We start from the raw sequence: 27009 nt of genomic DNA on the forward strand, positions 1-27009 counted from the left end.
AGAAAGTTGCTCAGATCCTTCTGGATGTTCCTCCAATTTTAACCCCTAGTATTCCTATCAGTTAGACTTCAAAAAATGCCTTCCCAGTCCTCAAATCAGACCTCCTAGAGTATCCCCTTCACTTGTCTTTTTCCTCGGGTCCCTCTGAATGACCTCCCCCACTCTTACCCCCCTACCATGTTCACCCCCTCCAAGATTGTCCTTCAGGATTCCACTCTCTTCTCATTGTCTTAACCCTGACACAGACCTCTCAGAAGGTCTCCCCTCAATGTCTTTTACTCAGGGACCTCTGAATAGTGCCTGGTTGTCCATCCCCATGACTCCGAAGAATTTCCCCCATTCTCCTATATCTCAGACTTAGCTCTCTTAAAAATGAATAAGCATTTATTAAGCACCTACTAAGTGTCAAGCACTGAACTAATCTTTGGGAAGACAAACAGAAAAATTAGTCAATCCCTGCCCTCTGGAAGCTCACAGTTTGATGGGGGAACCAGGAGACACAAATACATGGAGGATAAACACATACCGAGCTAGGTAGAAAGGGCCCCAGTCTCTGGGATATAATAGCAGAATGTCCCACCAGGTTCTTCCTTTCATGCTCAGCCCTCTTAGAGAATCACCCAGTATTTCCTCCAGATACAGACCACTCAGAATATCTCCCTATATTTCTACACACAGACTGTGACTTCTGAGAATGTCCCCCATAATCTTACCACTTAGACCCAATTACTTCAGAATGTCTCCAAAGATCTACAGCCCACACACACTGTTCCTGGTGCTCCCTTAAACCCCCCAGACCCAGAGCCCTTAGAACCAGACCCAGGACCTTCAGAATGGCCCCAGTGTCTCCTCCCACCTCCAGAACCCTCAGAATAACTCCCTACCTGGACCCAGAAAACTCAAAAAACAGTTTTCTCATTCCTGTCCAGTGCTGCCAAGCTTTGAGGTAAAGCTTTACCCAGAGGAAAAATTCTTCTACATCGACAATCATGATGGTCTGAGCGTCTCCATCACAGCCAGGTAGGGGCTTATGTAGGATTTGGGGAAGGAAAGGGGTGATGAGGGAGGAGGGATATGGTTGGTCATGCGAGGGGAAGTTCTGAGTGCTCATCATGTAGCATGCAGAATTCAATCCGATAGATATTGATTAAGCCCTTACTTTGTACAAGATTCTGCCCTGAAGAAAATTAATGTCCTGTGGTGGGCATATGACATGTGAACAGATAATTGTAATACAAGTTCTAGAAAAGGGAATTGGGGAAGAGATTAAGAAGGAAGCTTCATGGAAGAGGAAGTACTTGAGATGAACCTTGAAGGACAGGAAATCTCTCAGCCGTACAAATGCAAGACAAGATTGGGAGGAAGGCCTGTCTAGTTTGTCTGGAGCATAGTTTGAGATAAAGTTGGAAAGGCTGGTTGGAGCCACGCTGTGGAATAGCCTTGAGTGACAGTGTACTGTATCTTACCCTGTAGTAGGGAGCCTTTGGGATATTAAGAGGATGGGAATGTCTTGGTCATAGCAATGCATTGATAATCCACATGATAAGAAAGAAGAAAAGGGGAGTGACTAAAGGTGGGCAGTGGAGGAGAAAGAAGGAGTGGGACGTGAGATTGGCTGGTAGCGATGAAAATGCTTGACAATTGACTGGCTATGGTGGATGAGGAAGGGGGAACAGCCAAAGGGGACTTTAAGGTTCTAGCTTGGGTAAATTACCATCCACAGACATAAGGAAGGTGAGTAAAGTAACTGGTTTAGGGAAAGATGATGAATTTAGTTTGAGACATACTGAGGTTGAGGTCAGAAGGACAGCCTAGTAGAGATTTCTTGCAAGCATTTGGTAACATAGAACCAGAGCTTAGAGGAGAAAAGTGAGAAATGGAAATATTGATTTGGGAGTCGCCTATATAAACCTTCATAAGGAAGAAAAGAGCTCCTAGGACAGAGCACTGCACTGGGGAATACTTGTGTTAAATAGGGAAGAGGAGGATTGAAGAGATAATGAAACAGACAAGAAAGCAGTGGTCATAGAGGTGGGAGGAGGACCATGGGAGTGCTAAGTTATGGAAAGAGGGCTCAGGGTAATGCTGGCTTGTCAGAGGTCAGCCACCAGATACCAGGTAGTACCTTCTGAGTCTGAAGGAAAATGGGGAATCCCAGAGGAAGAGCAGTGGGAAGGATGAAGGGATGGAATTACTTCTCTCTTTGCACAGGTTCCTGTATGGAAAGATGGTAGATGGCATTGCCTTTGCCATCTTTGGAGTCCTGGATGAAGGAAATAAGCGTAGCATTCCCGAATCCCTCAGCAGAGTCGTGGTATGTGACCTGCCCAACCCAGACCCCCGGCCCCTTCACTGCATCCCTTCTCACACGTTGAGTCCCAGTTCCATCACAATTCCATCCACCTCCTTCACTGAGTTTGGATTTCCTTGACTGAGCTCCCCAGCTCCTCACTAGTTACTCCGAGTTGGGATCCCACTCACAGTGTCTCCTCCCAGAGCCAGGCTTCCTCTAGGAGCCTCTTTCCTTCTCACTGTGCCCCTTTTCCCTTCCTGGTACCCATGTCTGCCACATTGTGATGAGTTTCTCTGCTCTTCATGAAACCTGAGCATTTCTCACGTGGCTATCCCCTACACAGATTGAGGATGGCAATGGAGAGGTCACTCTGTCCCGGAATGTTCTGCTCAAACAGTTCCCAGACCAAAACCTGGTGGGAAAGTCTTTGTACGTGTCAGTCACAGTTTTACTGGAGACTGGTGAGTGACGGGGGAGATCCTGTGGGTGTTTGCATGCAAAAGTGTGGATCCTGCATCTTCTCCTTTCCTCTGCAGGGAGTGACATGGTTGAGGCTGAATTCACTGGGATCCCGATCGTGACATCTCCTTACCAAATCCACTTCACCAAGACTCCCAAGTACTTCAAGCCAGCTATGCCTTTTGATCTCACGGTGAGAACCCTAGATTGCCCAGGTCCTCCTTTTTTCACTTCCCTCCTAAGGTTACTTGTCCCAGGCTGATGATGGAGATGAGGGATGGAATCCTGGCTTGTCACTCCCTTTTACTACAATTAAAGTCAGAGATACTTTCTGTGACCTAGAGGAGGGACTGGCTGATGAGGAATGATTCCCTTGGAGATCATTCACAGATATTTTCTGTTCTGTAACCTTTGTAGGTTTTTGTGACTAATCCTGATGGATCCCCAGCCCCTCATATTCCCGTGATGGCTCCAGACTTCCAGGTTCGGTCTTTGACTCAAGGAGATGGTCTGGCCAAGTTGAGAATCAACACACCCAATAAAGTTGGTCCTTTGAATGTCAGAGTAAGTAATATTGGGAAACCACAGAGTGTTGGGGTTGTGTCATTCGGATAATTTGGATCTCTCTTCAACATAATCATAGTTCTGTTGTTTGAAGTAGTTAATGATAGGTTTCTGTTACTTGTCTCATTGGGATTGTGCTCACATAGAACCAATGTTCATGGTTTGAAGAAAATAGGGATTTCTCTATATTTTTTTCAAAATTTTTATGGATGTCTTTGGTTTTTACATCTCCTCCATTTGCCACTACATCCTGCTTCCCCTTCCCTCTCAAAAAGCTAGCTCTTATTTTATTTTATTTTAATATTTTATTTTACTTTATTTAATAATAACTTTATGTTGACAGAATCCATGCCAGGGTAATTTTTTTACAACATTATCCCTTGCACTCGTTTCTGTTCCGATTTTTCCCCTCCCTTCCTTCACCCCCTCCCCAGATGGCAAGCAGTCCTATATATGTTGGATATGTCGCAGTATATCCTAGATACAATATATGTTTGCAGAACCAAACAGTTCTCTTGTTGCACAGGGAGAATTGGATTCAGAAGGTAAAAATAACCCGGGAAGAAAAACAAAAATGCAAATAGTTCACATTCATTTCCCAGTGTTCTTTCTTTGGGTGTAGCTGCTTCTGTCCATCATTTATCAATTGAAACTCAGTTAGGTCTCTTTGTCAAAGAAATCCACTTCCATCAGAATACATCCTCATACAATATCGTTGTCGAAGTGTATAATGATCTCCTAGTTCTGCTCATCAGTTCATGTAAGTCTCTTCAAGCCTCTCTGTATTCATCCTGCTGGTCATTTCTTATAGAACAATAATATTCCATAACATTCATATACCACAATTTACCAGCCATTCTCCAATTGATGGACATCCATTCAATTTCCAGTTTTTATTCACTACAACAGGGCTGCCACAAACATTTTGGCACATACAGGTCCCTTTCCCTTCTTTAGTATCTCTTTGGGGGATAAGCCCAGTGCTAGCTCTTATTTAAAAAAAAAAAAGAAAAAAGAAAGAAAGAAAAGGAAAACCGTCAACAAAACTAACCAATGTAGTTTTTTTTCTTTTTTTAAGTCTGATGTTATATGCAGTGTTTTGCCCTGCTGGTTGCTCACTCCTGCAAAGAAACAGGGAGAAGTGTCTTGTTCTATTTCTCCAGGGCCAAGCTTGGTTGTTATAATTTCACAGCATTCATTTTCAATTGTTTTGTTGTTGTGTCTATTGTTTGTTATAGTTAAAAATTGTAGATATTTTCCTGATTCTGCTTATTTTACTTTGTATCAGATAATGTCTTACCAAGTTTGTTTATATTTATTGTATCCATCCTTTCTTGCAGCCCAGTAACATTCTATCACATTCATGTATCACAATTTATTTAGCTATTTCTTAATCAATAAACATTGAAATCCACTTCTTTGCTACCTTGAAAAATGTGGCTATAAATACTTTGTGCCTTTTAATCTTTCTTGTTATCAGTAACTTCCTTGGTGTATAATCCTACCAGTGGGCTCTTGAATCAAAGGATATGAATATTTTAGCCACTCTGTATACTTTTCCAGAATGATCAATGCATTGGTGTGTCCATCTTTCCAAAACTCTTTTAATATTGACTACTTCTAATTGACTATTTAATCAAATTCCTACAGAATATTTAGCTGTAACACTGCTGAGTGAGAAGTGAAAAATACAGGGTCTTTTGATTTTCATTTCTTATTATTTGTGATTTGGACATTCTTAGTTGCTAACAGTTTGCAATTAGGGATAGGAACTCTCTGCTCTTATCCTTTGATAATTTCACTTTTGGGGGATAATTTTCAGTCACAACAGCAAACAATATCAGAATGAAATTATATATTTCTGTTAGTTGTTTAGGTTTTCAAAACAGACCTACCTGTTTTATAGATGGGGAAACCCAAACTATTATAACTATAAACTGCTAATATGTCTTAGGGGTAAATAAGAAATAATGCAATTCATAGACTTCTCCCTCCTTTCCTATTTCTCCTCATTCCCATGGTACTGAGTTTTCCAGAGACAACAAAAGCTGATTCCTGTTTTCACCACTCTCTCCCAGTCTCTTTCTCTTTCCCTTTCTTCATCTCTTTCTCTCCACCTCTCTTCTGCATTCCCTTTTTCCTCCTTTCTCCCTTCATGTTTTCCCTCTTTGTGTCTCTCTCTCTCCTCCTCTTTCTGTCTCTCTCTCCATGTCTCTGTATATCTCCTTTCTCTCTTTTTCTCCTCTGTCTTTTCCTTTCTCCTCCCTCTCCTTCTGTCTCTTCTTCCCTCTTTTTTCTACTTTCTCCCTCTACCCTATATCTCTCTGTGTCTTTGTGTATGTCTCCTCCACACAGACTTTTCTGTTTCCCTGGTAATTTGAAGTACCCTGACACCCAAGCCCTTTTCTTGGGTTTATTCTTGGGTCTGGACAAGTCCAAATCTTCTGTGACTTTTCTGGACAATAATGACCAGAAATCATCTTCTCCATTCTCCTGGCTAAAAATGATCTGGCCCAGAGAAAATTCATCTGCTCATGCAAAGCAAATTTTGACTGTGGGCCCAGGCTTTACTTCCTTTCTGCCCCCAGGTGAGGACAGAGAAGGAGGGCCTTCCAGTGGATCGCCAGGCATCCCAGCAGATGGTCGCTCAGCCCTATCAAACCATAGCTGGCTCCAACAATTACCTGCACTTGTCTGTGCCCTCAGTAGAACTCAAGGTCGGCGATAACCTGAACATCAACTTTCACCTGCGAACAGATGGACCCAATGTGAACCAGCAAATTGGTTACTTCACCTATGTGGTACATCCCTATCCCAATTCCTGACCCCTCTTCTTCCCCCTCTTCTCCCTTGCTCTGATTCTTTTTGTTTTCCCCTACAATCCCCCAAACTCCAGATCCATCTCCCTCCTCCCAGCCTCCATCTCCCTGATCCTTCTTGAGTCTCCTTTATTCCAATGACAGTTGGTGTGGCGTAGTTGATTGTAGTGGGCTTTCTAGAGCCCCATTCTGGGGTGCCAAAATGTACCATCCGGATTAGCGCTCTGGAGGATCTGGGGGCCAGCCCGAGTCTTTGGTCTTAGTGGAGAAGTGATGAAGCTGGGACCCAAGGGAATGGTCAAAGATGGAGTCCTTTATTGCAAGTCCTTTCAGTCCTTAAATACCTTAGTAGGATTACATCACTACAGCAAACTGAGCATGTGCCAACTAGAGAACCATTACATCACCACAGCACTGCCCCAGTGCTAACTATAAGCCCCTGCTATTGATATGTAAATTCCTCTTACTGTAAGCACCCTTTGCTTCAAGTACCGCACTGGTGGTCCTGCCCTCCCTGACTTCTCAGGAAGGGTGAGACGCCCCAAGGGGAGGTGGGGAGTCAAATCAAACATTGTCAGCAGGTTCCCTCTGGGCTGAAAGATCTTCTATCTTACCCAGAGCTCCCCCACTCTCTGTGGCCCTCTATAGTTGATAGGAGACTAAGCCTGAAGTTAGAAAGGCCTGGATTCAAATCCCAACTCTTAGATTTATTTGCTTTGCAAACTTTGAATCATTATGTAAATGCATTAGTTGTTTATTTGTTTATCATTATCTCCCCATTGTTCATCTTCCAGATCCACCTTTTCTTGGTCCCTGTCTCCCACTCCATTTGTCCAAACCCAACTCTTTGAACCACTCTCTTTCTCATTGGGTCCTTCTCCCCAGTCTCCTTAGAGTTCCCTCTCCCACACTCTCTTCCCTCTGGGTTCCATCTTTGCCCCCTCTTGGGAACCCCTCCCCCACTGCTCCTCTCACGATCCCCTAGTCTCCTGTCCCTGGGACCGCAAGGTCAGCTAGACCTGCTCCTCCATAATCTGTGTCCTTCCAGATCATGAACAAGGGGATGGTGCTGAAGGCGGGGCGCCAGCTGCGGCAGGCGGGCCAGGATGTGGTGGTGCTCTCCCTGCCCCTCACAGCTGACTACATCCCCTCTTTCCGAGTGATAGCCTATTACCATCTGACTCGGAATGGCCAGAAGGAGCTGGTGGCCGACTCTGTTTGGGTGGATGTCAAGGACACCTGCGTGGGCAAGGTGAGCCCTACGCTCTTACCTTGGGGTCTGCCTTTGTTTCTATTCAAGAGTTCTGGGGTTTGCTTCTAAGCTAGTGACCTCCCCATCTCTAGAGGCATTCAAAGGCTAGCTCCATGACCTCTTGTGGAGGGCTTTGTAGAGATCGTTCTTGATCAGGAGTGGATTCCTTCCCTAAAATGAGGACTCTGGTGGTCTCTAAGTTCCTCCCAGCTTGTATTCCTATGGTCCTGAGTAGCCACGCTTAGATCAGATGGTTTCTGAAATGCCTTCCAAATGAGAGATTCTATGATTCTACCTTGGTGAGCCTTCTTTCTCTCTGCTCTCTGTCACTGTCTGTCCTTCTGTATCTCTGTCTGACTGTCTCTCTTTCCCCATCTCTCACTCTCTCTCTCTCTCTTTCTTTATGTATCTGTCTTTGTTTCTTCCTGTCTTTCTATCTTTCTTTTTGTCTCTCTCTGCCTGTCTGTTTGACTCTCTTTTTCTCTTTCTGTATGTCTCTGTTTTTGTCTCTGCCCATCTTCTATCTCTCTTTTTTGTCTCTATGTGTCTCTGTTTGACTCTCTTTGTGTGTGTCTCTATTTTTGTCTGCCTGTATCTCTGTCTCTCTCTGTGTCTTTGTGTCTGTCTATGTGTGTATGTATCTGTTCTTCTGTCTCTGTTTCTGTCTATCTCTGTGTGTATTTCTGTCTCTTATGACTGTCTCTGTGTGTATGTGTCTCTCTGTCTCTGCTTGTCTCTCTATCTCTCTCTCTCTATCTCTGTCTCTCTGTCTGCCTGTCTCTATCTCTCTATGTCTCTGTCTGTCTCTGTCTCTGCCTGTTTCTTTATGTCTCTGTCTGTCTTTCTCTATCTCTAATGGGTTAGACTAAACAGTCTCAGAGACCCCTTTTACCTCTACATCTTTGATCCTGTGATCCCACTATGTGTCAGACCCACTTTGAGAGGAGGAAATAAAAATTAGAATATGGTTCCTGTCTTCAAGGAACCATTCTATTGGGAGGATAGAATTCTTACCCTGGTAAAGACAATAAAAAATAATGAGTAGGACAAAAGAGAGATTGGTAAAAGCAACACAGGAAAACATGAAGAAAATGTGCCTTTTTACACTTTTCTTTCCTGAAGTGTCCTTCCCTTTCTCTGTCTCTCATCTATACCCAATCTTGACTCTCTGTTTTTCATTTCTGCCCTCATCTCTCCCCATTCTCTCCATTTTTCTCTTGTTTCTCTCTCCTGCTTTGTGTATCTTAGCTCTGTTCTTGTCTGTTTGTTCTTTCATTTTCTCTTCCCCTCTTTCTATGTTTGTGCCTCAGTTCCGAAGTTGAGTGTGCCAGTCTAAAACTTGTGAACTCCCCATCTCCAGAGGTCTCCAAGAATCAGCTGGCTGTTCTTCTGCCTTTGGCCCTCTGCTGAGGGAGGGGGCTGGACTCGGCCATTTCCACACCTCCAAGTATGACTGAATGTCCTCTCTGACTTTTAGTTGGTGGTGAAAGGAACAGGAGAAACACACCAGCCTGGGAAACAGGCCACACTGAAGATTGAGGGTGATGCTGGAGCCCGCGTGGGGCTTGTGGCTGTGGACAAGGGGGTGTTTGTTCTGAACAAGAAGAATAAATTGACCCAGACCAAGGTAGGCCAGGGACTGTGGCAGAAATATCCCCTCACAGAACTCTTCCTTCTCTCTCTCTGAACCCCTTTATTCCCCTCATTGAACCTCTTCATTTCCTTCACTGAACCCCTCCATTGCCCCCTCACTGAACCTCTCCACCCCTCTCATTGAACCTCTCCATATCCCTCATTGAACCCATCTATTCCCTCATGGAATATCTTCATCCCCCTCACTGAACTCCTCCATTCCCCTTATTGAACCTTTCCATCTCCCTCGATGAATCCTTCTATTCCCCTTTCTGAACCCCTCTATCCCCCTCGTTGAATCTCTCCATCTCCCTCATTGAACCCACTATGTCCTCCTTCACTGAACCCTCTATATCCCCTTGCTGAATCCCTTCCATCCCTCAGAATTCCCTTTACTTGGTAAGTTGCTTGGTATAGTTGATAGAACATTGGGGTCTGAAATCATAAAGATCCCAAGTTAAAATCTGGCCTCATATACTTCCCAGCTATATGACTTTGGGCAAGTCACTTAACCTTTGCCTCAGTTTTCCCAACTATAAAATGGGGATAATAATGGAACCTACTTCCTAGAGTTGGGAAAATCAATTGCTATATTTGTAAAGTGCTTAGCCTATTACCTGGCACGTAGTAGGTGCCATATAAGTGCTGAACCCATTCCATCCCTCACAGAGCTTCCTTACCCTCCTCTCTGAATCTCTTCCCCCCCATTTCTGAACCACCCTGCCCCTCACTGAGTTCCTACCTGGACTTCTCCGTGCCTCCAGATCTGGGACACAGTAGAGAACGGAGACATTGGCTGTACTCCGGGTGGCGGAAAGAACTATGCTGGGGTCTTCATGGATGCTGGGCTTTCTCTCAAGACCAATAAGCAGCTTCAGACCGAAGCTCGGGCTGGTGAGCCTTGGGCGAGGGGTCTGGGCAGGCAGTGCCTTGAGGGAACAAGGGGTTTAGCAAGGGCGTCCATCGGGAAGTCACACAGAAGGGCCCCTACAGGACCTGCTGCTGATGGGGAAGAGGCAAGGAGCAGAGAGATGGGGACTCAACAAAATCCACTCAGATGATCTTATTCCCCTCATTTCTTATCTGTCCTCCACCTGCAGACCCTGAGTGCAGTAAGCCGGCCAAGCGGAAACGCCGCTCTGTTCAGCTCTTGGAGATAAGGAACGACAAAGGTGAGGGGATAGGGCCCTCCGACCCACACTGCCAAAAGATCTCCTCCTTGCCCCATGCTAGTCATTCCCAAAAGAAGGGAAGCTCAGACCAGATCTTCTGGTTTCCGGGACGGCTCTGAAAGAAACTGAGGGTCTTGGGATGGGACTCTTGCAGCCGGCCAATACAAGGACAAAAACTTGAGGACTTGCTGTGAGGATGGCATGAATGTGAACCCCATGGGCTACTCCTGTGAAAGGAGGGCAAAGTACATTTTAGAAAATCAGGCGTGCATCGATGCCTTCCTGGACTGCTGCAACTACTTCAGCAAGATTCGTCTGGAGAAACAGAGAGCCAACATCCTGAACCTGTCCCGAAGTAAGTGCCCCTGTGCCTGGGAGGGCCACACGCAGCTGGTCATGGAAGCATAGGAATGGTGGTCAGAGATATGGGAAGGTGGGGCCTCCGCTGTGGGAGGAGATGTAGTTTTAGCCTAAGGGAAGACATGTCCCCAGGACCCAGACTGAGGGGAAGGCAAGGTCCAGGGCCCCAGATTGAGGAGAAAATACAGCCCCAGGGCCCCAGATTGAGGGGGGGACATAGGTCCTGGGGAAATATATCTCCAGAGCCTCAGATTGAGAGGGAGATAAAGCCCCAGGGCTGCAGATTGAGGGGGAGGAACAGGTCCAGGGCCACAGATTGAGGGGAAGCCACAGGTCCAGGCTTCCAACCTGAGGGAGGAGAAAGTTTGGATAGACAGTAGGCCCAGGGTGAAGGAGAAACTACTGCTCTGACCCCTTGACCCTAACCTGCCTACCTCCCCAGGTGAACTTGATGAGGATATTGTGCCCGAAGAAGACATCATCTCCAGAAGCCAGTTCCCAGAGAGCTGGCTGTGGACTGTGGAGCGGCTGACTGAGAAGCCAGACAAGAATGGGTAAGGCTGAGACCCCAGCCCCCTTTCCATGACCCCCAAATGTCATTCTGACCTCATTTCGTTTGGTGAGATGATGTCTGAAGGCTGCCAGTCTGCCCTGGACCCCCTCCCCTAAGTCTCTTCTTCCTCTTCCTCCCTCCCAGAATCTCTACAAAGTCCCTCAATGTGTTCCTTAAAGACTCCATCACAACCTGGGAGATTCTGGCTGTAAGCTTGTCAGACACCAAAGGTGAGGCTGCAACTGAGAGAGGAGAGGCGGGGGTTTGGGAATGGGGGCAGAGACAGGGATGTGGAACGAGGCTTATGGACATAAATGTGTACGTGTACATTAAATGGGAACACTATGTATCTTTAATACGTATTTACTAAGTCTCTATAAACATACATCATACATACGATGGTAAAGTCTTTGGGGATAGGGACTGTTTTATTTTTGTACCTGCTTCCCCCAAACCTAGGACCACTCTTAGCACATAGAGGAGCTTAATAAATACTTGTTGATGATTGGTGAATCAGGCCTCTGACTCTTAGACCAGCTCCCCACCCCGTTTAATCCCTGATCCTGTTACCCGCATGGGCAGGGATCTGCGTGGCTGACCCATATGAGATCACTGTGATGCAGGACTTCTTCATTGACCTTCGCCTGCCTTACTCTGTGGTACGCAATGAGCAGGTGGAGATCCGAGCCGTGCTCTACAACTACAGACAGGTGGATTCTCTAAAGGTGAGGGGGCTTCGTGGCCCTGCCTGAATTTCCCCTGCCCAGGATCACTTCTCCCCCAACCTGTGGCCCCTTTCAGCACCCTGCTTGTTCTCCAGCTTCCAAATTAGAGGGAGAATATGAGCTCCTTCATCAGTGGATGATTTAGTCAGTAAGACTTCACTGAGTCCTTCTATAGCTTTCTCCCCTCCACCCATTTCCTAAGAAAATGTCAGAGCATTTGGAGGCAGGCTAGGGCTAGGGGTGGAGATAGGAGGAGAAAACATATATATCACCATCAAATAGTAGGGCAGGGGGACGTAGGGGGAGTGAAGTCTTAAAGAACAGAGAATTTCAGAAGGATTTGGGGAAACGGCTAATAGGCTGGCGTTGAGACTCAGAGGGTGTCCAGGGGAAGGCATCCTCAAGTGAAGGACCTCAAGAATAGAGTAGCTGAGGACTGGATGAACAAACTTAGGATGGTTATGGAGAGGAAATGATTGTTTCCTCCAACAATCTGAAGGACGATTTCATGGAAGACTTGGGTTAATTCTAACTGCTCCCATAGACAAAACTAGGCTTAATAACAATTCAGTCACTTTTTTCACCCTATTTTGGGGTCTGTTGGCAAACTGGTTTTCCATTTCCTTTTCCAGTTTGTTTTTTAAGGAAATTGAGGCAGATAGGATTAGGTGATTTACCCAGGATGGCTGATTTATCCAGCGTGGCTAGGAAGTAGAAGTGCCTTATCCAGGATAACGCAGGGAGTTAAATAGCAAGGATCTGAAACCCTGTTCAGGGAACATGGGGAGCCACGGAGAATGCTTGAGCAGGGCCAGAGCCACAGGGGGAGGGAGTCATTCGGAGGCATCTCCTCTCCCCTCCCCTCCCCAGGTGCGCGTGGAGCTGCTGTACAACCCCACTATCTGCAGCGCTGCCACCTCCAAGAAGCGCTACCAACAGATAGTGAACATCCCGCCCAAGTCTTCTTTAGCCGTACCTTTTGTCATCGTACCTCTGAAAATCGGCAACCACGACATTGAGGTGAAGGCTGCTGTCTACAACCACTTCATCAGCGATGGGGTCAAAAAGAAATTGAAGGTCGTGGTAAGTTGGGGGGAGTCGGCCTTGCCTGCCCTCACCCACCCACTTCTGGGGCCGCTATTAATGGGGGTGACACCTGAGGAAACTGAGCTGCTCAGAACTGGAGAAGTCCAGAACCCGGAGAACTCCACCCTCTCAGGACTACAGCATCTAGAAATGACAGAAGTGGAGACTCTTAGACTCCGGAGCTTTAGATTAAAAGAATTTTAGAGTCCAGAAACCTTCAAATATAAGAGTTTTAGAATCCTGGAATCTCCCTCACCCCCTGTCCCCAATCCTCCAAAACTAGACTCAGGGAGGCCCAGAATGGGAGAGAAAGCTCATTCTGGGATGACAGCTGTCTCTTCTCCATCATCTTCCACAAAGCCAGAAGGGATGAAAGTGACAAAGTCTTTGGTCACCCGAACCCTGGACCCAGTGAAATTTGGCCACAGTGAGTTGGGGTTTGGGAAGGAAGGTGGGAAAACCTGGGTGGGACTTCAGGGGGAAGGTGGATAAGGGAACTGGAGAGAGGACCCTCTGTGATCCCCCCACCTTCTACTCTCTGGTCAGATGGTGAGCAGAGGGAAGATATTCCTGCAGCAGACCTCAGTGACATTGTTCCAGGCACAGAGTCAGAAACTAGCATCCAATTTCAAGGTAACAGACTCCAGGGATTCCTCACCTGTCCCCTGGGGAAACCATCTCCCTGGCCTTCCCTCTGGGGGACACATCCTCCTGGCCTTTCCTCAAACATTATTCCTTCCTTCCCTCTGGGGCCTCTCCTCAGCCTCCCTTCCTCCCCTCTGGAGAAAACATCTCCCTGGTCTCCCCTCAGTCTCCTTTCCTTCCCTCTGGGAAGGCCTGGCTTTAAAGCTGGGGTGATGGGGAAAGGAAAAGGGAGCCCCAGTTGCCAGGGCCCTGCCCCTGAAGAACCTTCTGATGGGCCTCGATGCTGTCTCAGGAACACCTGTGGCCCAGATGGTAGAGGATGCCATAGATGGGGACAAACTGAAGCACCTGATTGTGACGCCATCGGGCTGTGGCGAGCAGAACATGATCGGAATGACTCCCACGGTGATCGCTGTCCACTATCTGGATGCCACAGAACAGTGGGAAAAATTTGGGGTGGAAAAGCGACTGGAGGCCTTAGAGCTTATCAAAAAGGGTAAGGTCCCTGGCCTCCCCTAGAGCCCTTCCCTCAGCCCAGAGCAGCCTGGCCTATGCCCTCCCTGACCAAATCCCACCTGCTTCCCTTCCCCACAGGGTACACACAAGAGCTGGCCTTTAAGAAGGCAGATTTCTCCTACGCTGCCTTCATAAACCGACCATCCAGCACATGGTAAGTCAGGTGGATTCCTAGCCCTTCCCTGGCTTTTCCTCTGCCAGCTCCAGAGGCACTGAAATGCAGGTGTTTCCAGATTGCTAAAGAAAAAGGGAAAGAGCTAGCCCTCTGGGCACTTGGAAATTCTTAAGCTGTCCTGTTATTTAAAAAAGACAATGAGAAGGGGAGTGACATAAGGGATTATAATAACAGCAATATATGCTGCTGTTATTATAATCCCTTATGTTACATTATATCTTGTATATAGAGAAGGAGAAGGAAGAAATGATACAAGATAGTTACATTAATAATATATCAACATGTTGCTATAATGTTATAACAGCAATTATAATAATTACTTTGTATGGAATATAAAGCACTTGCCTCTGGCTCTGAGAATTAAATAGTATAAATCTTCTTATCTCCATTTTACAGATCAGGAAACTGAGATACAGGGGTTATACTTAGCCAAAGTTACAGAGGGGGGTTTTGAATGCAGGGCTTCCAGCCCCAAATTTAGGGAACTTTTCACGACCCACCATGGTGCCTAAGATTGAGAGCAAGGACCTCCAATTGAATGTCAGAGCTGGGAGGGGCCTTAGAACCCAGGAGGTCAGAGCTGGGAGGGCCTTTAGAACCCAGGAGGTCAGAGCTGGGAGGGCCCTTAGAACCCAGGCTATCAGAGCAAGGAGGGCCCTTAGAACACAGAATGTCAGAGCTGGGAGGGCCCTTAGAACCCAGGATGTCAGAGCTGGGAGGGCCCTTAGAATATAAACTGTCAGAGCTGGGAGAGAACTTAGAACAGATAACATTAGAGATGATGGCAGGGACTTTGGAACATAGCATCACAGAATTGAAAGGACTTTTTAAGATCATCTAGTTAAATGCTTTCATTGTATAGATGAAGAAGCGAAACTCAGAAAGGTCCCATGATGTGCTCAGAGCCACATAGCCAATAGCAGAACCCTGGCTCTGGGCCTTGTGACTATAAGTCCAGTGTTCTTTCTAGTGTACCGTATGATCCAGTCAGGATAAGTGGACTCTACCCTGACTGCCCCCACTAGCTCTGTGCACCTCCAAGTTTCACTCTCTCTAGAAAACAAACACTAGGTTGAATGAAGAAAGCTCCCATAGTGAGCCGACATCATGGTCTTGTCTCCCAGGCTCACAGCCTTCGTTGTGAAGGTATTCTCTATGGCCACCAACCTCATTGCCATCGATGCCCAAGTCCTTTGTAGTGCCGTCAAATGGCTCATCTTGGAAAAGCAAAGACCATATGGAATGTTCCAGGAGGATGGCCCAGTCATCCACCAGGAAATGATTGTAAGATTCCCCTTCTACCTAGAGAGGTTGGAGAGGAAATGTGGTAACAAAGCAGTGACAGGAAGGTTTGATTCCCTGCTAGAGGCAGGGCAGGAGGAAGGGAAGGAGGGGAGAAGGAGAAGGAAGAAATGATAGAAGATAGTGAGATAATGATAAAACACAGAGACCCATAATAGATAGCATTGAGTAATGGGGGGGAGGGAAGAGAAAGAGAGAGAGAGAGAGAGAGAGAGAGAGAGAGAGAGAGAGAGAACAAACGCACAGAGAACCAGAGAGAGACAGAGAGAGAAATGGAGGGAGGGAGGGAGAGAGGGTGAGGGAGAGGGAAAGAGAGAAGGAGGGAGAGGGAAAGAGAGAGGGAGGGAGAAAGAGGGAGAAGAAGAGGGAGGGAGGGAGGAAAGAAGGGAAGGAGAGAGAGGGGGGAAGGATGGATGGATGGATGGATGGATGGATGATAAGGCATTTCCTGAAGACCTACCAGATATTGTGTTAAGCACTGGGAATGCAATCAGGGGGAAAAAAAAACAAACCCTATAAAAAACCTGTTCCTTTCCTCAAGGAGTTGACATTCTAATGGGGGAAGACAATACATAAAAGGGAGCTAGAAAGTGTAGGAGGGTCAGGTGGCCTGTGGAGAACATCCATGGACTGATCTGGATTAGAAGTTGTTGCCATGATGGGTGGGAATGCTTCCTCAAATTGGAGGTTCCAGGGAGGAACTCATCAATTGGAGGAGGGGTAATTAGTACTGTGGAAAGCCTGCTGGGTCATTGGGAAGTAGGAGTGGGGATCAGGGGGAGGCGGGGGCTGAGCGGCAGAGGGCATATCTCCCTCTGAGGAGATACCCCCACTCTATCAGTCCCTGTTGCCCCCGATCCTCAGTATCAGCCCCTGATCTGTGGGAAAGGAGGCAACTTTTGCCCTCAGCAAGTCCTTAATCTAACAGTCCAGGCAGGACTGAAGACCGTGAGATTTGCTAGGAGCAATGGGAGTTTAGAGCCTGAGAAGATTTGAACTCTCTGCATAACCTGGTCTTTTCTCCCTTTAGGGTGGCTTCAGGGGTGGGGAGGCCGATGTCTCACTCACAGCCTTCGTGCTCATCGCTCTGCATGAGGCAAAAGACATCTGTGGGGCTCAAGTCAACGTAAGTGATCCCCAGTCCCTTTCTCATCCTCCCGTCCCTGCCTTAAGACCCTCCCCAACATCTCTTCAGTTTCATGGCCAGTCCCCCATCATTCAAGTTCCCCTTGCTGCCTCAAAGTTCCTCTCTGGTCCCGGGGAGTAAAGGATGGCCTTCCCAGGGCAGAGGCTGTGCTGGGGGCCTGAGCAGGGTCCGGACCCTCTTCCCATAGAGCCTGGAAGGTAGTATCACCAAAGCAGGAGACTACCTGGCCGGCAAATACCAGGCCCTGAAACGTCCCTACACCTTGGCCATGGCTGGCTACGCCCTGAGCCTGCTGGAGAGGCTGGACGAGGAAAAAGTTACCAAGTTCCTGAGTGCGGCCACTGGTGAGCGAGCCCCCTGGGCTGGGGAAGGAACGCAGACTCCCCGGGGGTCTCCAGGCTGAGCTCCCCTTTCTCCCACAGACAGGACCAGCTGGGAGGAGCGTGGCCAGCAGCTGTACAATGTGGAGGCCACGTCCTATGCCCTTCTGGCCCTCCTGCAACTAAAAGATTTTGACACAGTCCCTGGCGTGGTTCAGTGGCTCAATGAGCAAAGATACTATGGAGGTGGTTATGGGTCCACACAGGTAAGTGGGGAATGGGCCTGGTGGGCAGGGACACACACACACACTCACACACAGTCACATACACACACTCACACACACACAAACTCACACACACATACTCACACACAATCACATACACATACACACAATCACACATATACACACTCACACACAATTACACACATACACATACTCACACACACACACAGTCACACACACTCCTACATACTTACATACACACAATCACACATACACACTCACACACTCACATACACACAATCACACACTTACACAATCACATACACACATTCACATACAAACTCACACACATACTCACACAATCACATACACACTCACACACACAATCAACACACAATCACATACACACACATACACACACACACCCTTCCAGTGACTTTCCTAGAGGAAGTTTCACAATACCCCAAATCTCCTTTTGTTCTGAGTTTTAAATAGCATTGGCTGGGGTCACCATCCCATCCACTAAAAGGTCAACCCCCTCTCCATGACTGTCTAAATATTAGAAGTGGAATCTTAGAGAAAAAAATCACAACATAAGCATGGACCTTGGACATGCTTTTTTTCCAGTGGTATAGAGAATTCCCAGTGAGAAAACTCCCTTACCATCGGTCCAGATTGGTAGCTAGTCTACAATTTATAGTCTCAGGTTGTTGCTGGAGCTCTGAGAAATTAAGTCAGTGTCAAGGGCCACAATTTTAGGTAGAGACTACTTTTGGACCTAGCCCTTTCTGACTTTGTAACTGGCTCTCTATTTTCTGTACCATGCTTCTTCTGTAATTAATCATTTTGTATTGTTATTACTTGTAATCCCATCTGCAGTCATTCCTATTTGTCACATAATTACAAATTAACAGAGAACCAAATATTTTGAAGGTTATGATAGAATCATATAGCTTTCCCCAAATTTACTTTAGCATACATTTATTAAGCATAGAACATGTGTTTGTGCTGGCTTCTACCCCACAAAACATAAAGGGAAGAGCTGGAGCTTTAGTACAGAGAGTGTGCTGAAGATTGGGAAGGTCTTTCGAGCACAGAATGACTGAGCTGGGGAGGTTCTTTAGAACAAGGAATGTCAGAATTGGGGAGGTCTTTAAAGCATAGAATGTCAGAGTTGAGAAGATATTTAGAGAATAGAATGTCAAAGTTTTTAGAACAAGCAATGTCAGAGTTGAGGAAGTCTATAGAGCACAGAATATCGGAGATCCATAGGACAAGAAATGCCAGAGCTGGGGAGGTTCTTAGAACAAGGAATGTCAGATCGGAGAGGTCTGTAGAGCACAGAATAACAGAGTTGGGGAGCTATTTAGAGCAGAGAATGTCAAGGTCTTTAGAACAAGGAATGTCAGAATTGGGAAGGTCTTTAGAGCACAAAATGTCAGGGATCTTTAGAATAAGGAATGTCAGAGTTCAGGAAATCTTTAGAGCACAGATTATCAGCCTGGGGAGATACTTAGAACAAGAAATGTCAGCTCTGAGGAGGTTCCTAGAACAAGGAACATCAGGTTGGAGAGGTCTTTAGAGCATAGAATGTTAGAACTAAAAGAGACTTTTTTGGGATCTGGATGTATGATTCTACAGGTATAAAGAACTCCTTCTATGGAAATTCACTCCATTTAATGCTTAGAATCAATTCATCTACAATCTATAGTCTTGGAAATTTGCCTAGGAGACAGTCAAAAACGATTTTTTAAGAGCCTATTATGTGCCACATGCTAAGCACTGGGGATGCAAAAGAACATACAAAGATAGTCGCTGCTTTCAAGGACTTCACAGTCTAAATGATAGGGATATAACATGTAAACAACTGTACAAACATGCTATATAAAGGATAAACCTGTTTTTATTTTATTCTTTTATTTTTTTGCTGAGGCAATTGGGGTTAAGTGACATGCCCAGGGTCACATAACTAAGGAAGTCTGAAGCTAGTTTTAAACTCAGGGCTGGTGCTCTATCCACTGCATTACCTAGCTGGATAAATTTGTTATTGCCCCAGTTGTGTTCAACTGTATATGACTCCATGGATCTAGGTCCACAGAGCTTTCTTGGCAAAGATACTGGAATGATTTGCCATTTTATTCTCCAGGGTGTCTCCATTTTACAGAGACAAATAGGGGTTAAGTGACTTGTTCAGGGTGAGACTGTGTGATGACCGCGTATTTTAAAATCAGCTGGAGTCAGGAATTCAGATTAGGGGAAAATCGTCGATCTTTATTCTTAGTGAAGATGAAGAAGGATCGAAGGTGAAGGGGAATCGAAGGTGAAGGGGGATCAGAGGTGAAGGGGGGTCGCAATAGCAATGTGTGCAGCTGCAACAAGACATCAGCCAGCAGTCTCTCTTTCCGCTTCCTTCTCCGCCGCGCCCCCCTCCACCCCCCGCCTCCACCCACCAAAATCGTCATTGCCTATGTAACACATCAGGACTTGCACAAAGAGTGGGCGGGGGCCATTCTTTCTCCAAGCATATATATTAATAGAATATGGTCCAATTACTATTTAGTCTCATGTGCTTGGGACCTCAATGCATCAACTCGAGCCTCAGCCCATTACAGGCTGGATTTGAACTCAGATCTTCCTGACTCCAGACCTGATGCTCTATTTCCTGTGCCAGTATAAATTGGACATAATCATCAATTGAAGGAAAATAATAAAATTAAGGTACATGTAAAAAGGCTTTCAGTAGTGTAGATGGTAGAATTTGAGCCAGAGTTTGAAGGAAGCCAGGAGGCAGATGAGGAATGTTCCAGGAATGGGGGAAAGTCAAGGGAAAAGCCTGGATTTGGGGCATGGATTGTCTTTGTTAGAGAAAGAGCAATGGCGGGGTGTGAGATTGAAGAATGGGAGGCGTGGTAGAGTGTAAGGAATAAGTCTGGAAAGTGAAGCTGGTTGTGAATGCTTTGAATAGAGAATTTTATATTTGCTCTTCAAGTGATAGGAGACCATTGAACTGAGAGGGTTAAGTGCCTTCCCTATGGTCATCCAGTATATGTCAGAGAGAAGACTCAAACCCAAGACTTCTTTATGTCTATCTATGAGGACATTTGGTTTCTCAGAGATTGTTAGAATATAGACTAGAGCCCAATTTCTTAAACTGTAGCTCGTGACTCCATATGGGGTCTTATAATTTAAATGTGGGAATCATGAAACTTGATTTATTATCAGTAAATGTTTGGTTTGTTTACCTATTTTATATGCCTACATACCCCAGGGTCACGTCAAAAACTTGTTGAGTGAAAAGGGTCATGAGTAGAAAAGGTTTAAGAACCCCGGATCAAAGAATGTCAAAGCTCAGAGTTTACCCACTGCCTCCTTTTATACATTAGAAGACTAAGACCCAGAAAGGGAAGGAATTTGCCCAGTATCACGTAGAGAACTAGCAGATTCTTGATACAACCAAGGCTAGAACCAGGTCACTTGATGCCCAATCTGGAGTCCTGCATATTGTTCTCACTGCTTTGGGGGTGGTGGGGTTAACTCCAAGTGTTTCCCTCCTTCCCCTCTGCACTTCTGAGTTTCCTTTCTCCTACAGCTTCTATTGCTATCCTAGAGCAGGGTGGGGAACAGCTGGAACTTCCTCAGCCTAGCTGGACAGGGCAGGGCAATGGAGATGGATGAGGGATGCTAGGATTCCCCTTGGTCCTGTACTTGTCTTAGCTCTTGACACACTGCCAAGTTGGAGAAGGGCTCTGAGGCAACTTTGATTTTTTTCTCATGTGGCTTCTAAATATCCTTGCTGGGGTTCTAAGCTCTAGGGTCATATTCTGTGTTTCTTCCCCTGTTGGTTATGGGATACTTTGATGATAATGGTTTTTGGTTTTGTTGTAATTTTTTCTCAGTCTGTAGGTGGTTTGCTTTTTATTTTGGATGGATTCTGGCAGAATGTTTCTTTCCCTTCAGAGATTCTAAGCCTCCTTGGTGAGTTCTAGACTTCAAAGTGACCACTTTCTGGGTGCATTCTATGTCTCTTTCTTGGCATTCTAGAATCTCACACCAGTTCTTTCCCTCAGAGGAGTTCTAGGTCAACTTGGTTGTTTGTATTTCCAATTCTATTGCGGCTCCCTCTCTTTCCTCTGTGGGCAAGTTCTAAGCAAGGCAAATATTTAGCAACCAGCTCTCCAGGGAGGAAAATGCACAAATTACACACTTTGCTAACCTTTTCTCCATAACTTTCCTGTATCTAAACAATCACAAAACAACAAACCAAACTGATATTTGTGGCATTTGCTAGTTTCTGACGTGTAAATGTTTACAATGAAAATTTAACAATCGCCCTTCAGAAGCTTGTGTGAGATGGATCCAGCCAACCTTCTGGCTCTCAGTTACCTTAGCTACATCAAGAAACATAATTTTGGGGCAGCTAGATGGCTCAGTGGTTAGGAGAGAGTGATCCTCAGATACTTGCCATTGACTAGCTCTGTGATCCTGGTCTAATTGCCTTGCCATAAAAAAAATTTTAAAAAGAAAAAAGAAATCCAATTTCCAGGAATACATATGGGAAGTGAGGGTATCCCTATTTTCAGCTCTGATCAGATCACGTCTGGAGTACTATGTTGAGTGCTGGACACCACATTTTAGAATTGCTAAATTGGAAAGGCTCCAAAGGATGACAACCAAGATGGTGAAGGGCTTCAGGTACTTATATGAGAATCCATTGATCCTCAGGGGATCAGGGGAAAACACAATAATTATCTTTGAGCCCTTGGTGATTTCTAATCTTGAAAAGATGGAGTTCACTGGGTCCCAGAGGGCAGGACTAGAAGCAATGGGTGGGAGCTCTACATCAAGAACAATTTCCTTACAAAAGTGGAATGGGCTCCCTTGGGAGCTAGGACCTCCCCCCTCCTTGGAGGTCTTTAGGCAAAGGCTGGGTAACTCCTTATTGGATGTGTGATCTTGGGATTTCTTTTTCAGACATGAGTTAGGTAAATGACTAATTCCAAATGACCAAATGGAAGAATCTGTGCTTCCAGATTACTTTTGTGGTGCTCTAGATTCTAATACAGCCTCATTGTCATGGATTCTAGGTCATCTCAATATTCTCAGGCTCATTTTTTCTTTTCTGGTTAGGTTCTAGGTCGCCTCTTCTGTGTTCTGGGCTCTCTGGGCTCTCTTATGATACCCTCTTTTTTTTCTCCCTGATTTGTGTTGTAGGCTACCTTCATGGTGTTCCAGGCTCTGGCCCAGTACCAGCAGGATATACCGGATCATCAAGAGCTAAACCTGGATATTTCTGTCCATCTGCCCAGTAGGAGCTCAGCCCTCAACTACCGCATTAGTTATGAATCTGCCAGCTTGTTGAGGTCAGCTGAGGTATGACAGTCCCTATGTGCACATCACTGTGGTCCCTGGGCCCTGGATAAAGGGGATGCCATGCTTAGTTCTACCTTCATTCCAGCCGACTGCAGCGGGCTCCCCTTGTCCCTCTGGGAGCAGGACAAGATGAGGAAGGGAGAATCACAGTGACAGCAACCAGAGGAGCTCTCATTACTGCAGAGCCTGGGAGGGCCGCCTGGCCCCTCCTCCCAACCTCAAGCTCTCTGTTAGATGGATTACTATCTCAGAATCTCCTTTTCTCTTTTTTTTCCTTCTCTTCTAACTAGTTACTTTCTTTTATTCTTATCTCCTCTTTCTTCTTTATCCTTTTCTTCCTGCTTATATTCCTACTCCTCTCTCTTCTTTTTTCCCACTCCCCTCCTCTTCCTTCCCCACTTTTTCCCTCTCTTCTTTTAGCCTCCCTCTCTTCCCTTCCCTTCCCCTAGTTCCCCTTTCCTCTCCTATTTTCTCCTGCCCTTTCCTCCTCTCCCTTCCCCATTTCTCCCCTCTCTTCCTCTGTTCTTCTCCTCTCTTTCACATCCTTTCCATCTTCCTACAATCACAGAAACACAAGTTTACTCCAGAAGACATTACATCTCTGGCCACTCGGGCAGATTCTTGGCTATACGTTCATCCATCCTCACTCTAGCACCTTGGGTCAGGATGAGAAGTTGGTATGCTCTTAGCTTATCACTGCCACAGCCAGACTCTTCATCCCACCACCATTCAGCAGCCTCTCCCTTTTGAATACTTCTTCACCCTATTCAGAACCTGGTGGCAATGGCCTTCAGACCTCTAAGTCATTCTGTGTCCTTCCTAAAGACATTCTAGTTTTTTCTCTACTCTATCCACTGCCCTTGTACTAGAGAATTTCAAAATATATACAAAATACACACTGATATCCCCCTTGTTTCCTAATTTGTATGCCCCTCCACTTGATCTGTCTATAGAACATCCAGATCTCTCCATCTGGATCTCTCCATCCACTAGACAGTTGGTGCTATGAAATGGAAGAGATAGGATGGATTGGTGAGTCTGGAGGCCATTCACCTAGAGCTGATCACTGAAACCAAGGGAAGTGGTAATCTCATCACTTCCCTTGGTTTCAATGATCAGGACTTAGCACAGAGCCCCCATATGGGGGTAGAACACAGACAATGATTCTTCAAATGAGACAGGTAAGTAGAAAACCAAGACAGAGCAATGTGATGGAAACCCAGGGGAGACAGTATTCAGAAGGGGGTGACCAGCTCTGTCAAAGGCTGTAGGTCAAAAAATAGGACTTGATCACACTTTCACTCCATCTCAAGCAGATATAGTAATGCTCAGACCCACCTCATCATCACCTCAGTTTTCCCTTCATGATTCCTCTGAGATTCCTCTGACCCTATCTCTCTTACACCTCCTAAATCTATTCTCTGTTCCCACTTCACTCACTCTATCCCTCCCTATTAGACGATTTAAGAATCCTAACCTAGGCTCCCAGCTCTGGTCTCACTGTCCCACTTTGAAAACCTGCGTGAAATCCCTTAAGTGATATTCTTGTATCTCATCCATTTTATGGCCATAGTCCTAGAAAAAAAAAATCTTTCTATACTTGCTGCCTTTACTTCCTCTCATTCCACTCAATTCTCAACATGAAATTTGGATTTTTTTTTCTTTACCAAAACTAATCTCAATTGAAATGATCACTGTAAGGTCACCAGAGATCTCTTTAATGCTTAATCCAATGACTTTTCTTAGTCCTATTTTTTGATCTACAGCCTTTGACAGAGATGGTCACCCCCTTCTGAATACTTTCTCCCCTGGGTTTCCATCACATTGCTCTGTCTTGGTTTTCTACTTACCTGTTTCCTTTGAAGAATCATTATCTGTGTTCTACCCCCATATGGGGGCTCTGTGCTAAGTCCTGATCATTGAAACCAAGGGAAGTGATGAGATTACCACTTCCCTTGGTTTCAGTGATCAGCTCTAGGTGAATGGCCCCCAGACTCACCAATCCATCCTATCTCTTCCATTTCATAGCACCAACTGTCTAGTGGATCTCTCCATCTGGATGTTCTATAGACAGCTCAAGCTCAGCATCTCTAAAACAGAACAAATGTTCTTTCTTCTTGACTTTCCTCTTCCTCTTCATTTTCTTGTTTCTGTGGAGGACACCATCACTTCCATTCACCCAAGTTCTCAATTTGTAAGTCATTCTTGTCTTCCTTCTCCTAGAACTCTTATATCCAATTGCTTAGCAAATCTTGTTGATTCTTTCTCCATAAAATCTCTCTCATTTTTCCCCTTCTCTTCATTGCCTCAGACCTTTTGTCACCTTTAGCCTGAGACTACTATAATAATTTCTTAAACCTTCTCCCTATTTCTATTTTCTCCTCATTTCAAATCAGCTTCCACACAACTGCCAAAGTGATGTTCTAAAACACAGTCTGATCACTACACATTGGTGACTCTCAATTGCCTTTTAAATCCAGTGCCTTCCCTCTGGTAATTTGCCCTGTATAGCTTGTTTTGTGTACATTGGTTTGCATATTGTATTTCTATTAGATTGTAAACTCCTTGCAGGGATTGTATTTTGCTTCATTTTGTATTTCCAGAGTTTAGCATTGTATCTGGTACGAAATAGATACTAAATAAGTGTTTATTGATTTATTGATGAAATCTCACTTCCTCCAATTTCCCCAATCCACCTATTTGTTAATTCTGCCTCTCTCCTGTCCCAAAATTAATTTGTTTTGATTTTGTACATTTTTCATATCTATCTATGTACTTGTTGATTTCCCAAAGGACAGGGACTCCCTCATTTCAGTTCTTATAGCCTCAATGCCTAACAGAATGCCCAGAACATAATAAATGTTGAATGATTAACTGTATGTTGGATTGAATTCTCCTTTCTACAGACCAAGATAAATGAAGACTTTACTGTAAAGGTCAAAGGAAAAGGACAAGGCACGCTGTCGGTGAGAAGCCCCATGACCTAGGCCCGGCCTGAGCTCCCATTCCTGGCTTCATATCACCCTTACCCAAGCTGGGCTCTAGGGCCAGCCTCAGTCCTGAGCCCCCAACCCTCTTGCACTTAAGAATACATTTTACCTGTTCCTGCTCTGGGTTCCCACTGACCTCCCTTCCACTCTTAGGTCGTGACCGTGTATAACGCCAAGGTAAAAGACAGTGCCACGTGCAAGATGTTTCACCTGAGGGTGTCCACTGAGCCAGTCCCAGAAAATGGTAAGGGGCCCCTCTCCTCGGAATCCCTTTCCTTTCCTCTCTCCCAAATCCTGCCCCGATTGCTTTCTCCATCTCTTGCCCCAATTCTGGGGCCCTCCTCCCTATATCTTTTCCCCACTATGGTGGGGACCCAGACCAGCTCTGACTCTCACTGGTTCTCTCCCACATGTCTTCAGTCAGGACACCCCAGGATGCCAAGAGCAGCCTGTACCTTGAAGTCTGTGCTAGGTGAGTATGTAGCTATAGGCAGAGGAGAATCCTTGTACCCTTTGGCTAGAGGAAGGGCCAGGTCAGGTCTGGGATCACTCCCATTCCCACGTTCCCTCTCCTCCTTTCGACCATCTTCAGCCCTCCCCTATTCCTATGTCCCAGTGGTCCTCAGGGCAGAGTATTTCCAAAGCCTGACTTGTTTCCAGCAGTTCGAGGCCCCAACCTCAATCCCAAGTTAACCCTCAGGCCTCCTGCTTGCTCTGATGCCCCGGGGCCCACTTGGTTCTGCCCCATTCAGGTATCGGGGAGAAACGGATGCTACAATGTCAATTCTGGATATCTCCATGATGACTGGCTTCTCCCCAGACATAGAAGATCTCAATTTGGTAAGAAAGCGGGAAGGAGCCCAGGAGAGGGTAGGGCAGAGCTGAGGAGGAGGCAAGGCCCAGACTGGCCTGGGGGGAAAAACTGAGGTTCCAGGCTCTGACTGTATCTTTACCCTTCCCTTTCCCCCCCCAAGCTGAGTAAGGGCAAGGAGAGATACATCTCCAAATATGAATTGGGCCAAGCTGTGTCTGAGAAGAACACTCTTATAATTTACCTGGACAAGGTGAGCAGTGAACCAAGGTTCTGTCCACTGTCCCTCCTTTCTTCCTTTTCTGACACATTTCCTCTCTCCCTCTTTCCCTCCCTCTCTCTCTCCTTCCTTCCTTTATCTTCCCCTTCCCTTTCTTCCTTCCTCTCTCCCCCCTTCTTCTCCCTCTTTTTTTCCCTCTCTCTCTTCCCTCTCTCCTTCTTTCCCCCTTCCTTCTTCCTTTTTTCCTTTTCTTCTTTCTTTCTCCTTTTTCTTCTTCTTTCCTTTTCTTCTTCTCTCTTTTTCTTACTATTTTTCTTTATCTCTTTTACCCCTTATTGTTTTACTTGAACTCCCACTCCTACTCCTTCCTCTGC

At 45.8% G+C, this 27009-nt stretch overlaps 1 protein-coding gene across 1 annotated transcript in view; it reads left to right on the top strand.

The window, feature by feature from the left end:
* The window catches only part of C3 (complement C3), a 35439-nt gene that overhangs the window by 6655 nt on the left and 1775 nt on the right, over positions 1 to 27009 (top strand). The window contains exons 7-35 of the mRNA XM_051971741.1: positions 930 to 1020; positions 2212 to 2314; positions 2637 to 2754; positions 2830 to 2945; positions 3170 to 3316; positions 5905 to 6117; positions 7184 to 7387; positions 8865 to 9014; positions 9784 to 9913; positions 10120 to 10191; positions 10346 to 10546; positions 10994 to 11105; positions 11249 to 11334; positions 11687 to 11829; positions 12700 to 12912; positions 13276 to 13342; positions 13462 to 13548; positions 13853 to 14056; positions 14155 to 14230; positions 15376 to 15535; positions 16584 to 16679; positions 16888 to 17044; positions 17123 to 17286; positions 22456 to 22614; positions 25521 to 25580; positions 25758 to 25848; positions 26025 to 26076; positions 26357 to 26444; positions 26579 to 26668. Coding sequence (XP_051827701.1) covers positions 930 to 1020; positions 2212 to 2314; positions 2637 to 2754; positions 2830 to 2945; positions 3170 to 3316; positions 5905 to 6117; positions 7184 to 7387; positions 8865 to 9014; positions 9784 to 9913; positions 10120 to 10191; positions 10346 to 10546; positions 10994 to 11105; positions 11249 to 11334; positions 11687 to 11829; positions 12700 to 12912; positions 13276 to 13342; positions 13462 to 13548; positions 13853 to 14056; positions 14155 to 14230; positions 15376 to 15535; positions 16584 to 16679; positions 16888 to 17044; positions 17123 to 17286; positions 22456 to 22614; positions 25521 to 25580; positions 25758 to 25848; positions 26025 to 26076; positions 26357 to 26444; positions 26579 to 26668 — 3650 coding nt within the window. The remainder of the gene's footprint in view (positions 1 to 929; positions 1021 to 2211; positions 2315 to 2636; positions 2755 to 2829; positions 2946 to 3169; positions 3317 to 5904; positions 6118 to 7183; positions 7388 to 8864; positions 9015 to 9783; positions 9914 to 10119; positions 10192 to 10345; positions 10547 to 10993; positions 11106 to 11248; positions 11335 to 11686; positions 11830 to 12699; positions 12913 to 13275; positions 13343 to 13461; positions 13549 to 13852; positions 14057 to 14154; positions 14231 to 15375; positions 15536 to 16583; positions 16680 to 16887; positions 17045 to 17122; positions 17287 to 22455; positions 22615 to 25520; positions 25581 to 25757; positions 25849 to 26024; positions 26077 to 26356; positions 26445 to 26578; positions 26669 to 27009) is intronic.

Source organism: Antechinus flavipes, chromosome 1 (assembly GCF_016432865.1).
Source record: "Antechinus flavipes isolate AdamAnt ecotype Samford, QLD, Australia chromosome 1, AdamAnt_v2, whole genome shotgun sequence".
Classification (NCBI taxonomy): domain Eukaryota; kingdom Metazoa; phylum Chordata; class Mammalia; order Dasyuromorphia; family Dasyuridae; genus Antechinus; species Antechinus flavipes.